We start from the raw sequence: 14966 nt of genomic DNA, 5'->3' as shown, positions 1-14966 counted from the left end.
TTCCAGATCCCCCTGTACCTGGACCCTCTGTAGCAGCCCGTCCACCTGTACTACTACAATCAGGTAAGCAATTTCATTTTTCTCATTTTCATGTTGGAAATTGTTTACACCCTACATACATACGTACACTAACTTACATAGTGGTACAATGTGTTTGATGTTGCATAACCTTATTATTTTTTTTTTTTTCATTTCAGACCCTTTGATAGTGACAGCGACCCAGATGACCCTGAGCCTTTCCATGGTTTTGATGCCTCGCCCTATTCATCAGGTAAGGAATCCTTAACAAATTTGTATAAAATGTTTTATAAATTGCTAATAGAAATTTTATTAAAAGTGTACATATGCTACAGTTACATCCACCTTATATATTTATGTACCCTATCATTCTTTCCAGATCTAGATGTTCCCTCATCAGTTGATACGAGTTAGTATCACCTCTCCAGAGCCCAAATCAGTTGATACGAGTTAGTCTCACCTACTCCCATTCCTTCAGGCGTAAAAGAATTCTTCATTTTTTATATTGTACATACGTATTACACACTACATATGTCAAACAGTAATAACATGTGCAGTAGTTACAGTAGTAACTATCATTTTATATATTTTTTATCATTCCAGACTCCCAAGCACCTGCCCATCCCACTCCATAGCCCAGCCACCCACTCATCTACCATATGCCCATCCCAGTAAGCAAGCCAACCACTAGAATTTAGTAAGGACATTTTTTTTATTAATGTTTTATTATTAAATATGTAATAACCATGTTATGTATGTAACATACATACTATAATCATATGTATTACATTATCATTCCAGACTGGCATGCACCTGTGACTTACATAAACCAGACCTCTACATAGCCTACATGTCTTCATTTTGCTGAAGGTAAGGAATTCTCAGTTGTGTTTAATGTTTGCATACGTACAATAAATTTTGTACACCTAAGTGGTTACATACTGTCCTTTAATATTAATTCTTCATTCCAGACTGCCCATCATCCTAGCCTGTTATCTGTGATAAAGCACACTGAAGTTAGGTTTGGAATGCATCCTTATCATGAATGCTCTACACCTCCACCTCCATCTCCCACAACCTAGGTAACAGCTTTGAGACTCACTAAAAGTTGGTAAGTTATGTAAGGAATTTCTAAATTAAGTTTTATACTACATGTTATATGTGATATTAAACCACTGTATGGTGCATATTACTGTATGTAACTTACTCTGCATAGAGGACTTACTGACAAAATTATTTTTTGTACATTCCAGTGTCCCCTGAATGATGTAGGCTATGGGGCCACATAAGACTTTGTCCATCCAGGGTTACATTGAACGACAACTTTAAACTAAAAGTAAGGAATTAATTAACATACATTAACTCTTTTAGTACTCTGATATCTACAGTAATTAACATATTGCATTCACAACTTTCTGTAGTGTATATTTTGTACACTAATTTTGTTACTTTTTCCTTCCAGAACCAACATTTTTCACACAACTCCAGGTTGTTACTAACAAATTACTACAAGTGTCATCAAGGGATAACTACAAGTAGAAGCACCATTTTTGGATGGAAAAAACCCTTCAGGAAAGTATACGTATCAAATGTAACATGTAGTGTAACAAAGTATGAACAGTAAGGTTTTTTGACATACAGTAGTATTACATATGTACATAACTTTTTTTTACAGGAATTTCCAACCAAGTTTGATTATGTACATACATGTTATAAACCACTGTACGTATGGTTACTGTATGTAACTTACTAAACATACATACATGACTTAACTTTGATACTTTTTTGGTACATTCCAGAAAACCAGGACCCCCTCCATGATGCAGGCTATGGGGCCACATAAAACTTTGTCCAGGGTTACTACTACTACTACATAACATAGCACGACAACAGTAAACTACTACAGTACTAAAGGTAAGGAATTATACATAGTAGTAATTAACATACATTAAGTAAGTTTTTATACTAAAAAATAAGTGACCAAGATCTCTCACATGGGATAACAAAGGTGGATTTCAAAAGGTTGTCCCTTTCATGGGAATTACATACACTTTCCATTGCTTGAAAAACAGGGGGGTGTAGGGGACCAATCATTTAAAACATGCATACCAGTTGATATTAAACCACTGTATGGTGCATATTACTGTATGTAACTTACTATGCATAGAGTAACTTACTGACAAAAATTATCTTTTGTACATTCCAGAACCCTGAATGATGTAGGCTATGGGCCACATAAGACTTTGTGCATCCAGGGTTACGTTGAACGACAAATTTAACTAAAAAGTAAGGAATAATTAACATACATTAACTAAGTTTTGTAGAACATGTTATATATGTGATATTAAACCACTGTATGGTGGCACCATACTGTATGTAACTTACTATGCATAGAGTACTTACATGTGACATAATTATTTGTGTTACATTCCAGAACACTCTGATTGATGTAGGGTATGGGGCCACATAAGACTTTGTGCATCCAAGGTTACGTTGAACGACAAATTTAAACTAAAAGTAAGGAATTAATTCACATACATTAACTTTTTTACTCTTGATATAACTCAAAGTAAGGAATTATAAACTAAAAGTAAGGAATTAATTAACATACATTAACTCTTTTACTCTTGATATCTATAATTTACATATTGCATTCAGGACTTTGTGTAGTATTTTGTACTAATTGTGTTATACTTTTACCTTTCAGAGCTACCAGACTGGGATTTTTGTGTACTCCAGGATGTACTACCAAAGGATTAGTGTACTACTACAGTGTAATAGTGTTTAGTGTATAATCTAACCTAAGGATTAAGTGTAGTACTACATATTAGTGTACGTACATATATTAAAGTCAACTAAGGACTTGGTAATAGTACTTCAAGATTGTGCTCTATAGTGTCACAAGAGTTTAATAAAGAATTATACCTTCAAGAACCATCCTTTGGCATTGAAATAACCACACTACACATCATGCAATACTTGCATGTCACACAGGTAAGGTCTCTCTAACTTTTTCTTAGTTTAAGGCATATTTCCAAGTATCGTTCCGGCTTACGACGATTTTCGGCTTACGACGCGCCTCAAGAACGGAACCCCCGTCGTAACCCGGGGACTGCCTGTACGTATAAGTAGTATTACAGAAAATTTATGCTGTATGTATAATATGTCATAAGCCTTTAATACAGCTATCAAAATATCAAATCATTTGTAATCTGACATTAATAAATTGTTTCCCTATCTAGGTTCGCTTTACTAATACAGTAACTTCTTTTATTCTGCAACACTCCACAGCCTTTTCACTAATTACACCTGAGTACATACACGTAAGATAAAAAGTTCTAAATATACAATATTTTAGCATCTTTCCCCTTTTATAATAAACAATGGAAGTCTCAACTTGAACCCACAAAAAAATATTTATAGACTAAACTCCAATATTCTCTTGTTATTTAAGGGCATAGCATGAATAAGCACATCAAAACTTACCACAGTTCACTACTACGTATTGTATCTTGACTGTTTTGAGTCTACTAAAATATAATCATAGTATATTATTAAAGTATTAGCATTAAAATTAATTTACTTTATCAAATGTCTTACGGTTTTCAATGGTTTTCAGGTATCGCAGCTTACCTAAACTATACCCAATATGTATAATTTATAGTAGTATATTATTCATCCCTATTTAGTCAGAATTTCTGTTTAATGAAAAAGCAGCACAGTAAAATAACTCGCAAATAATGAACCAAACAAATAATGCACTATTCTGCAAGACCAAACAAATAATGTACTATTCTACATGACCAAACAAATAATGTACTATTCTGCATTACCTGTCTTAAAATAACACATGCAAACTCCTCAACATTTCGCATGCTCTGTGCTAATCAAGAGTGAATGCCAATTCATTTTTAAAACTCAATGCGGACATCACTTCCACTCCCAATATCAATAACCACACTATGCAATAAAGTAGTTTATAGAACATATGTGATCAAAGCTTCACTAGAAAATCTTTTTCCATGCATTATATAGTTCTAACTACCACACTAAAATTACAAGTAAAGCAATGTAAGCCATATGAAGACCAGAAGAAAAAGTCTCACAAAATCCAAACTATGTATATGTACATAATTATGTAAAATAACAATAAAAAGATGTATGAAGTCTATAATGTACAGCCTAGTTACAAAAAATGACAAATGGTGCAAGCAAATAACAATGCCCATACTTAGTAATCCTAAGTAGCACTGTATTTATTAATGGCTTCATACATTCAAGACAGTTCAGTTTCTGGGTGTGATATTATAAGTAATACTTCATACAGTGTTGTTATTGTACATTAAATGAATTACAGCAAATGAAAAGAGGAACTGACAAACACTATGAAGCTATGTGATGAGCATTAAGTACATTGTGGGCCTCAACATTATTATGCTTCAAGCTGTTCAATACTAGTGGCCAAATCAAGTAGGATACACTTCCACAGGTTTAGAAGTGTTTCGTACTAACAACTGAAAATACTTATTTGAACATCAGCAATATGTCCATGGACATTGGAAACCACAAGTTTTTATTGCACGCAGCTCTAAATCTTTTGATACTGCAGTATCTCACTGGTCATAAATAATGACTGACCATTAACCTCTTGTGGACATGTAAAACAGTACATATAAGTTCACATATAGCTTTGTGGTCAAGTCTGGGAAATATACATATATATACAAGATTTGGCACCTTACAGTTTGAACAAATAATACTAATAGCAACTTTTAGGCTGGCTCGGCTCATCGATTGTGGAAGTCTCATGAGGCATTTCTCAAATGATGTCTTTTTATACACTATTTACTCATAAATATAACCCGGGGTTCTTGTTGGTTTTATGATAGTATGTCAGTTATAATTCTAATTCTGCAAAGAAAAGTACTACAAAGAAATATTAGAAAAAACATGCATACAGTAATCCAAAAAAGGTACTGCATCTATTATCTCGGTAAACTTACGTAAATATTTTACAAAAAATATATATTACTCAGAATTTCTTACTTATTTTAGTTATCTGTTATGATATAGTGAGCTGTAATTGTTTTACAAAATAAAATAAAATAAATTAATAGAAAAAACAAGTAAAACTTGGTAAAAGTTATGATTGTGTGGTAAAAGAGGCCCAAAAAGGGGTTGTAAATAGAACATGTACTATTCACTTTCAACTTCCCTTGGAAGGTAGGGGGAATTTTTTCTTTATTTTTTTCTTACACTGTGCATTTGCATGTCTCCCTCTTTCTATTGATTTATTTTTTTTCTTAAATCGGCCAAACTCAAAGTTTGCCCAGTCTAGGGTACTGCATATTGTTTTTTTAGCCCAGCTCTTAAGGGTTAGGAAAATTATGCTAGAACAATAACAATACCTTACTACTTTTTTGATGAATAAAATACAGTATACAATAATTTTGTTGTAAAGCCTTTATAAGTGCATCAAATTTTATGGCTATGGAAACTCTCCAGAGGCCTCATCGTACTAAGAAAAAAAATAAAAATAAAAAAAACCCTTAGATTAAAACCTATTAACCTATTTATTATACTCATGTGACACCAAGGTGTGGGTATTTTCTGTTTGCTTTTTATTCTATTAATATAGACACTAAATCACAAATCATATAAAAGGGATTTTGACGTAGGAAAAATCTATTTCTGGGCGAGGAAGCCGTGTCGCTCCCGTGAAATATGTCTGCTTTAGCACTATTTCTAGTAAAATATTGCTATAATACCAGAGAACTGCTAAATTGGACATGTCAGAAGCCTCTGACTCGCTCACCTATATAAAAGGTGTCGGTATAAAACTGGGGCGAGTGTTAAACACTACCACAGCAACCCCTCCAATTAAACTGACTTAAAGAAGCAAACTTTAAATGCAAAGATAGTAACAAGAATTAATAAATGACAAGATGCATAATACCTCATGTTATACCATTGACCTAAAAACTATGAACTCAGCACTATAAACCATTTTCATTCTTTTTGAGAAAAGAACAGCAGAAAGGCCATTCAAATGTAGAAGCAACATCATCATCTTTGCAATGACAGAATGGAAGGAAGAAAGACCATCTCAGAATTTTTAGAAGGCATTGGACATAATATATGTATAACCCGAGTTCTTCATTAAAATAAATATATATTGACATAGGTCAATAGTTCCAAATCTACATGTTTTTTTTAGTCTTTTTATGGTATGAGTATGTAAATGTGAAAGATGTTACTTTTATTCCTAAATACAAAAAACAATGCTATTTTTTTCCTACATACAAGAAATAATTACTTTTTTTCAGTTGCCTTTTTTCCTAGCATAAGTTGTTACTTTTTTACCGTTATACTTTGTTTCCTGATACTTTCTTTCCGATCACCATTTGTATTTCATTGTCAAGTGACACCCAAACAGTCAATTTCTCTTTATGTATTTGTTCAAACCCAGGAGCAACCTAAGTAATAACTTTCCACAAATCTGAGCTTGAGAGTAGTAGTACATTCAGATGATAAAATCCAAGTTTGGGGAAGATCCCTAAAGATTTTGAAATAACGTTTTAGTAGCATTTCCATAAAAATGGAATTTATGGCTTCTCAGATGAATAAAATTTAATATGCTATACATCCAATAATAAAAATAGAGAACAATCATATGTGTCAAGTTATATTAGTGAGATTTAATCTTGCCCAAAACTCATACATTTTATCCTGACTCCAATTGACTCAAGTCCTTTCTTTCTGCCGTTTACAAATATAACAGCACCTTGTTTTGTCCCAATGTTATTCAGGTAAATATGAAAGTATATCTTTCTTTGCTACCCAATTTTATTCATGTTACTATTTGTGGTTTTTGCACATATAAAGGCTAATCTTTTGAACAAAAACTCAAAAATCCCTTCATCTATGCTGTTGTTACTCTTGTGGAATATTTTTCACTTCACATTCATCAATGACCTTTAAATGATATACGTATTCACAATACAGTACATATTGCTCCCATCATCTTCCATTTAATGTCAAATTAATTTAGGAATGTCAAGTCACACACACAAAGGTATTCAATTATGATTTAGACTAGTGACTCCCATAGTAGGCATACCCTGAAGGGAGAGTGGAAGGATCAACAGGTCAATAAGGAAATGGAGGCAGGTTGCATACAGCAGAGTGGGATCATGTTTTTCTTTTACAAAATCTAAGCAATGGTTTCCTTTCTTATTAGGTGTAGCCTTAAGTCCAGTTATTTGTTTGAAACATGACATCAGTTTTCAAAGTAAAGACAGCAGGAAACAGGTGAGATGTATACATATTTACCCTCCCATTTTGCTAATTTTTTGTTTACTAAAGTTTCATTTGTGAAACACCTACCACCTGTTTACAGTGTCCATAATTGTTCTGAATCTAAAGTAGATAAAAAAAAAAATGGAGGGTTTGTCTGCATAGTGAGGGTAAGACAATTGGATGTAGCCTGAGGGCCAGGTCGGCAGCAACTTCACAACATTTGGGGACCACTTCTTTACACTATTACTGCAATTTTCCTGCTTACTCATCATTCACGTGATGTCTAGATTATTTCTGCTGTTGCCTTTGGTGCTTGTTACTTATTCACAAAGCATCAGCATCCATATTCTCCTCATGCGTATTACATAACACAGTACTATCAGAGGTCTTTCATTACTTTTACAATAAAATTAAGGGATAGGCTTCCTTGCTAAGTTATAGGTGTTTCTTTTATCTTTGTTATTCTATTTAGTAAAGAACAGTATTTTGCTTCTCTTCTCCATTCAACTTAAAAGCAATGTACCCCTTTGCTTAACAGGACTTTTACCTCTTTTCTCATGTGGAAGATTGCTGGGTTACTAATTGCAGTTTTTGGCTGACTTCATTTAGGTTTTATACAGTACAGTATGGCTACATATACTGTATGTGGAAGCTATATTAATTTTTTCTACTAATATGAGGTTTCACATAATAAGCCATGACTCTACAGATAAAGCAGACAAGTATGTACTACTACTACAGTACCTGTAATTACCGCACTGTTAATTCAACTGCTGAAGAATTTTAGAAACTACCATGCAAAAAATATTTTTATATTAAAATTAGATTTTGTATATAGTACTTAAGTAATTATATAGCTTAGAGTTACTTGAAACTTGATAGTGTAAATTTCTTATATGTGACTTACCCAGTAATTATATAGCTTAGAGTTACTCAAGTTATATAATTACTGGGTAAGTCACATATAAGAAATTTACACTATCAAGTTTCATAATGACCTACCTAAACAAAAGATCTTTCATAAGTCACTGACCAATCTAAACAATGAGCCAATCAAGATCAACCTTAAAACATACAGTGCTTTCATGCCTTTTGGATATTCAAGCCTTCTATTTCAACACCTTCTCTACCCTACCAAACTGACACATTCTTGGTCTCCGTCTCTACCAGATTCCCAAGACTTCCAATTACTATAAATATACACTGTTTTCAGCAACCTATTACTGTACAGTATCCTCTCATCCATGTAACCCTCTAAAATATTTCTGTTCTATCTCTAATCTCTACATAACTCACAAGTAAAACCCTTCTCTTCCTTACTTCACCTATATTTGTCCTTCAATGTATTTTCTTCATCTCATCAAACATACAAACTTCAAATTTTATAGTTATCATCCTCACCTTTAACACAGCTGCGGGTTAAACTAAACTCAAGAGTCTGTCCACATTTAATTTAAGCTAATTTGCAAATTACAATAAGCTAATCATATAGGAAATTCAGAATCTATCAAACATTGCATTCAGAGAATTTTAAGTGCTTCTGGCAATTAATCTGGTCACTACCATTAATAATTTTGACACTGAATTACCCTAATTAATTGAATTTTGAAATAGAAATCCACCCATTCCCAAATTCTACAGCAACAGACTGATGCGCATAACCACAGTCTTCCAAACATTTACTAAAAAAAAGTTTTCCTATCAAAAACACTTAAACAGATTGCAGGTGTCAGTTCCTTCATATTCTGTTCATAATCTCTTTTGCTTAATCCACAAACTTGCACCAATATTTTATGGCCTAGAAAATTCAATTAACTTTGGGGCTATAACACTGGTGTATCAAGGCTGACTTTGATACCAAATAGTCACTCTCCTGTCTAGTACATATCCCATAAGCATCAACTCCTTCGTAACCTCTGCCTGTTATACAAGAAATATGTACCTACCAGTCAACATCATCAGTATTCTCCATATCACATCACAGCCATAGCACAAGTTTTCAATTACTCAAAATCACTCAAATAAACAAACAAAAACCTGATTCAAACAACACACTTTACCACCTCCAAATTGCTCTTTCTCCTTGGACTACTCGGCAATATACAAGTAGGTACTAAAAGATTTTATTCAAAATTATCTAAGATATAAAGAATTTTTTGGGGAGCCTCTGGTGATTAATTTGGTCACTATCATTAACACTTTTGATACTGATGTAGGCTGGCTGATAGAATTTTATAATCAAAATCCAATGGACTGATCATAGTATGCTAGCCTGATTCTTGTATAGCATATTCATAGAATTTCCTTTTAACCGAGGCACTATGCATTGCTAACAATGACGATTTACAATTTCGATATTAGAGATGCTTTATTTTAGAATGTCGCGTTAACCTTAGTACAGCCCTTTAGTTTGGCTTGAATAACATTTTGTCTCACCAACCATACAGATCACTGTTGAAATGAAAGGTACCAGATTTTTCTTGATTTTAAGGATAGAAATAGCAAAATTGTAAACTTTTCTTCAGAAACGAGGGGAGGGGGAGGAAGCATGCTAGGGAGCTTTTGCCAACTAAAATTCATGAGCATTGAGTACTGGCACACATTTTTTAAGATATAAACTTTTTTTTTTTTTTTGCTCTTTTCGAGATAATGGCATTTCATGATGATGTTCATGACTTTCCACAAAATACAGATTTTGTGAAACGATAACGACATAGATAGATAAATGTATTTCAAGCGCAGATGACAGTGATATAGGGTAAATGACCGAGTGGCAACACAGCAGCCACCTCTGCCGAAACGCGGTGACCTTGCTGAAAAAGACTTTAATTTGCTGCCATGATTATCAGTCAAGAGTTGTGGCCCATGCAGGCAGCACACCAAGTCCTCTACTCTCACCTCTGCTCTCCTCTCGAAGTAAGTGTTTTCTCCTAAATTGCAAAATAATGGCATAATTCAAGTGCTTTTTGGGAAGTGGCCGCAATCCAAGAGAGGTGGCCGTCGTGTCGCCGCTTGGTCGTTTACCCTACGGTGCTGCTGGAGGCACAAAATTTAGAGGGTTGTAGTCTATGATGTGCCACAAAACAGTTTCAGTAAGAAATTTAACTTTTTTAAAAGACATAGGGTCAGTAAGTAGGCTATACAAATTTCAAATAAAAATTCACATCCCATAAGGTATGCTTTATATTTTTGAGTCTACGAACCTGCAAAATATGCAACGTCCTTCATGAGAAGTCCTGAATTGTACCACTAGCCTATTTTATGGCAAAATGGTGCCTTAAGATGAAATGTGAAGACAATGAATAATGAATTAAGAAATCCCTGTGATACTTAAATGTAAATACTACTACAAAAAGCTTTGTGTTAATTTATAATTTCTTTTTCTTAGGTATTTAGCAAGGGTAATTCTACGCAATAACTCCGCACGGACTGCAAGGAACGGTCCCACGAATATGAAAGCCACTAGAGACTGGGACGTCAAATGTATTCCGCTGTGTTAAGTACTAGCCCCGGGGGTTAATTACAGTAGAACCCCCAAAAATAAAGGTAAATTCTTAATAAGCAACCCAAATAGTACTACAGGAAACCGTAATTTCCAAAGAAATACCAGACACGGAGTTATTACTTAGATTTACCTTAGCAAGTAGGTAGTAATACATACTGGCATTCAGATTAGCATGCATGATGGTCATAATACACTACTTCACCTACACACCCATTCAATCAATAAATAAACACTATACTCTGTTTTTTTCCATCTGTCCATCCGCCTGTGGTGTTTTTGTATGGTAACACTGCGTCCCGGGCTTTAGATAGTTACGCTATGTGTAAGTTTTAGGTAAATAAAAGGATATCTGGGTGTACATTTGCAACTGAAAAGTGTTTCAATAATTTACTGTATGCGAATTACACCGTTAATATTCGAAATAGGATATTATTATAATCGTTGAATGTAAGCTGAATGTAACTATATAAAGCCCGGGACGCAGTGTTACCATACAAAAACACCACAGGCGGATGGACAGATGAAAAAAAACAGAGTATAGGTATTTCTATACAGCCTATTCTCATGGGTGTTTAACGGATGAGGTCGCATTTTGGCTTAAAATAATCTTTGTATTAGAATAAAAATCATTGGGCAGATCTATGCCGGTATTCCGTGGCGAGCTAGAATATGGCAGTTGACGTTTTAATATAAAATTTTACCTCTTGAACAAGAATTTAAAGTAATGGTAGATTTCAGGCAGTATTTCACGGTGGGCTAGACTACTAGGTATAGCAATCTAAAAATAAAAAAATTGTTCGAAACATTTTATAGTTTTCACAAGTTATTTTTATATTGGCCTGTGTTTTATAATTATTTCATATCTTATCATGGGTTAGTAATCTGCAACAAAAGTAAATCCACTGATGTATAACATCAGGAGATAGGTAATTTGAAAAATAAGTGAGAAAACAATGATTCTATAACTGAAGCTGGCGGTGAATAAGTCTTCGTCCTGAGGCACTATACCTACTAGCCTTTAAAAGCACTATACTAGGTGAATAAGTCTTCGTCCTGAGGCACTATACTAGCCTTTAAAAATCTAAGTCTAGATCTAGTGGGTCTGGATATGATTAAAAGTAGTAACTCAAGTTCAGCCTATCCTTTCATTGAGAGATTGGAGAGGCTGCGAGCTGAAAGCAAAAGGTCACCCTGATTAGGTAGGTCTGGCCTTTTATAACTACCTACTAATCTATATTATAGGTATACAAGGTATCTCATTTGACAAAAGATTTCGAGAGAAAAAAAATAGGTATTTATGTAAATGAACTTCCTTTGTATAAAACAAAAAAAAATGGCTATACTACTACGGCGTATAGCAGAACAAAATCAATTTAGCTACTCGCCAAGGAGAAAGCTCAGGCTAGACTACACCCTAATACTACACACAAATACACTTGAGGGCAAGCGTTCCCCAGAGGCCGTTTTTACCAAGAATCGGGGTAATTACGGTACACAGGGGCATCGTGCCACTCCCATACTTAAAGAAGACACTTAAAACCCCTTCATATACCACAGAGCAAGAAACCAAAATGAATTTTCACTTTAATCCGCTGATGAATTACAATCTTACTTGTGAGACCACAATCGGCGCATTCGCTATTCCCTTCCATTCGCACTAATTCACCGATCCTACGAGAGTTCCTGTCACCCATATTGAAAGTCAACGTCTGTGCGTGTGAGAGATGGGTATATAATATATATGAATTTGTCTGTGGCACTAGTGTGGCACTGGGCGACGCACTTCACACCGAGTTCACTAGTATACTACTGGCATATTTTGAGACTCAGCGGGAGAGAGAGAAGAGAGAGAGAGAAGGGGAGAGTTCCTGTGACAGCTGCCTGTTTACTATTTACTATTTAGGGTAGTTTCTTCCGTTTTAACTACTTTACTCAATCCGTTTGCCGCGTTAAGATACTATTCCCAGGGGCATTTTGTTTCCATTGCGTCATATTTTGTGAATATTGACTTTTTTCCACATGAATTCAATCACCCCTTAGTAGACGCAGCATGACGTCATCCAAGTTGCCCGTTACTCGTTTCTATAAATTGCCTAACAAGCAATTAACTCAACTTTAACCGTTGCTAAACGTGTCAAAGAATAGTATATCAATTCATTATTACATCATACGAGAATTCTTTTTACCATATTTTCCTGACTTTTATTACCTTCATGAACTACAGCTTGGTAACTGTTCTGTCATGTCGAACAATAATTTGTGGTAAAACTTTTTATACGGGTTACATCGCAGATGAAAATCTAATATCCGCGTTACAATTAGACAGCTCTTTTTTTTAGTATGTCAGGGATATATGTCATATGGAATTAAATAAAGGTTACTGTCACTTACAGGCGTTTCTAATGTAATATATTTTCCTCCTTTCATTTCGTCCGAAACATTATGGAACTGAGTAAACTATTACAGAATGAGTCATCTTTCTATCAGCAGAAATCTCCTCGCTCTAAGAAAATGACAAACCCTGATTCCTGATTTTAGCGTTTTATCTTTACCGTTAAATTGGGCATTTCTTTCTTACTACGGGATTTTGTACATTCAGTTGATCTATACTCCCTACATCAATCGAATATTATCATTATAACTTGCATGTAACTTTCGTTGTTATTTACAATCAACAAAAGGTTTTACAGGAACATCTCTATAAACGTGAGTGACTGCAGTGTACACATAAGTCAGTCAATAAAGATAATTTGTGTAATTATGTTAATGTTTGATGGCTACTTTGCACGTAAGCGCATGCAAAGAAATAAGAAATATTCTAATTTTCATTTTTCTCAAACCTTGGGTTGTGCAATGGCGTTGTCTTATTTTTCGCGGCATTCCAACTATGCACGTAACCTCCCTTTCGGCTGGATAGTAGTACCCTGAAGCAATTTTGTTTATCCTTAACGTTTCCTGTTTTCTTTAAAGCTCTATATATATGTTAGACTGGCTTGGTAAATAAAAGGAGAGTGAACTCTGTTTATTGCATTAGAACGGCGGTGACGTGCTCTTGAAATTATATTTCCTTTGTTCTCTGCTTTCTGGCTTTCAAAATTCAAATTCCAAACCCACCATAAGTTTATTTACTCTTTTTTCAGTCTTGAGGGTCTGAGGTTTTAAGCCTTGCCTACAGAAATTTTGAAACCCTTCGTGTGGGTTTCGAATTTGCGTGCAATGAACATATTAGTAGTTACAAACTTAGTTATATTTGTTGGGTAGGTTTACTAATTTTGTTACGTATTCATTGCTTTCGATGAGATGAAGAGTAAATTATGTTTATCGTTATGTCTGTCTGTCTTATAAGTAAGGTTGCGTTGTAGCTTTTTGACGTTTTTTTTTTTTTTCTTTTAAATAAGATTGCGCCTGAGGGAACGGCTGATCGCGCGTCAGGGAGTGTGGATCCGAATATAGGCCTAGGGACAGAACTTTATATTGTCTTATTTATTGTTAATGTCACCGATGTATTCAAAGAAGATGACAGTGTAAATAGGTGTCTTGTCTATGTTTAGATGGCACAGTGCGTCTGGGTAATTTTTGCAAATTTCACTGGCAAAGGCTTGCAATCGCTGGTTTCTCAAAAATACGCGTCTATCATTTCCTATTTCTTATTTTTCAACGCTGCCAGCGCTCGAATGGTGACAACACTTCTCATTGAACAAACAGAAAAGGAAGTCTTTTGAAAAGTTTGATGCTTTTAGACAATTCTATTTTGTTAAGTAATTTTTTCATAAGACCTAATTTTTCTATCTAAAGTACGTTGAAACAAAAGACAGTTTATAAGGGAAGCTAAGTTTTGTATTGAGAGCCTGGTATATTCATTCCACACCAAAAAAATAACATTATAAAAACGGGGGGAAAGACCCTTGAATAAAATTAATTAGAGTTCGTAACTTCGTGCTCGAAAGCACAGAGATTGCTCGTCTATCGACCAATTTCTCTGTCTATCTGCTCTTTATATGTGCACGTGTATAAAGTATTGGCATTATTTTAGATTAGTCTAGAATTATGCCATCACGGGCTCTTGCTTCTAGAGCACCAGTGAGAATTTATTTGCAGAACTGAGACAGCGAAATAAGGAATGGAAATGACAACAGACGTGATT

The 14966-nt window shown here is 34.5% G+C and overlaps 1 protein-coding gene across 5 annotated transcripts in view; it reads right to left on the bottom strand.

Moving 5' to 3' along the window:
- LOC135216043 (arf-GAP with dual PH domain-containing protein 1-like) overlaps positions 1–12641 on the bottom strand; it is a 99276-nt gene extending 86635 nt beyond the window's left edge. For all 5 annotated transcript variants that reach the window (XR_010314790.1, XR_010314789.1, XM_064251004.1 and 2 more), the window contains exon 1: positions 12435–12641. Coding sequence is in view for 3 of the 5 variants with exons in the window: in XM_064251004.1 (XP_064107074.1) it covers positions 12435–12516 (82 nt within the window). In the remaining 2 variants the exon portion in view is untranslated. The remainder of the gene's footprint in view (positions 1–12434) is intronic.
- Positions 12642–14966: the final 2325 nt, after the last annotated feature.

Source organism: Macrobrachium nipponense, chromosome 6, assembly GCF_015104395.2.
Source record: "Macrobrachium nipponense isolate FS-2020 chromosome 6, ASM1510439v2, whole genome shotgun sequence".
Taxonomy (NCBI): domain Eukaryota; kingdom Metazoa; phylum Arthropoda; class Malacostraca; order Decapoda; family Palaemonidae; genus Macrobrachium; species Macrobrachium nipponense.
The sequence above is the reverse complement of the archived record's forward strand: the minus strand, read 5'-3'. Positions and strand labels throughout refer to the sequence as shown.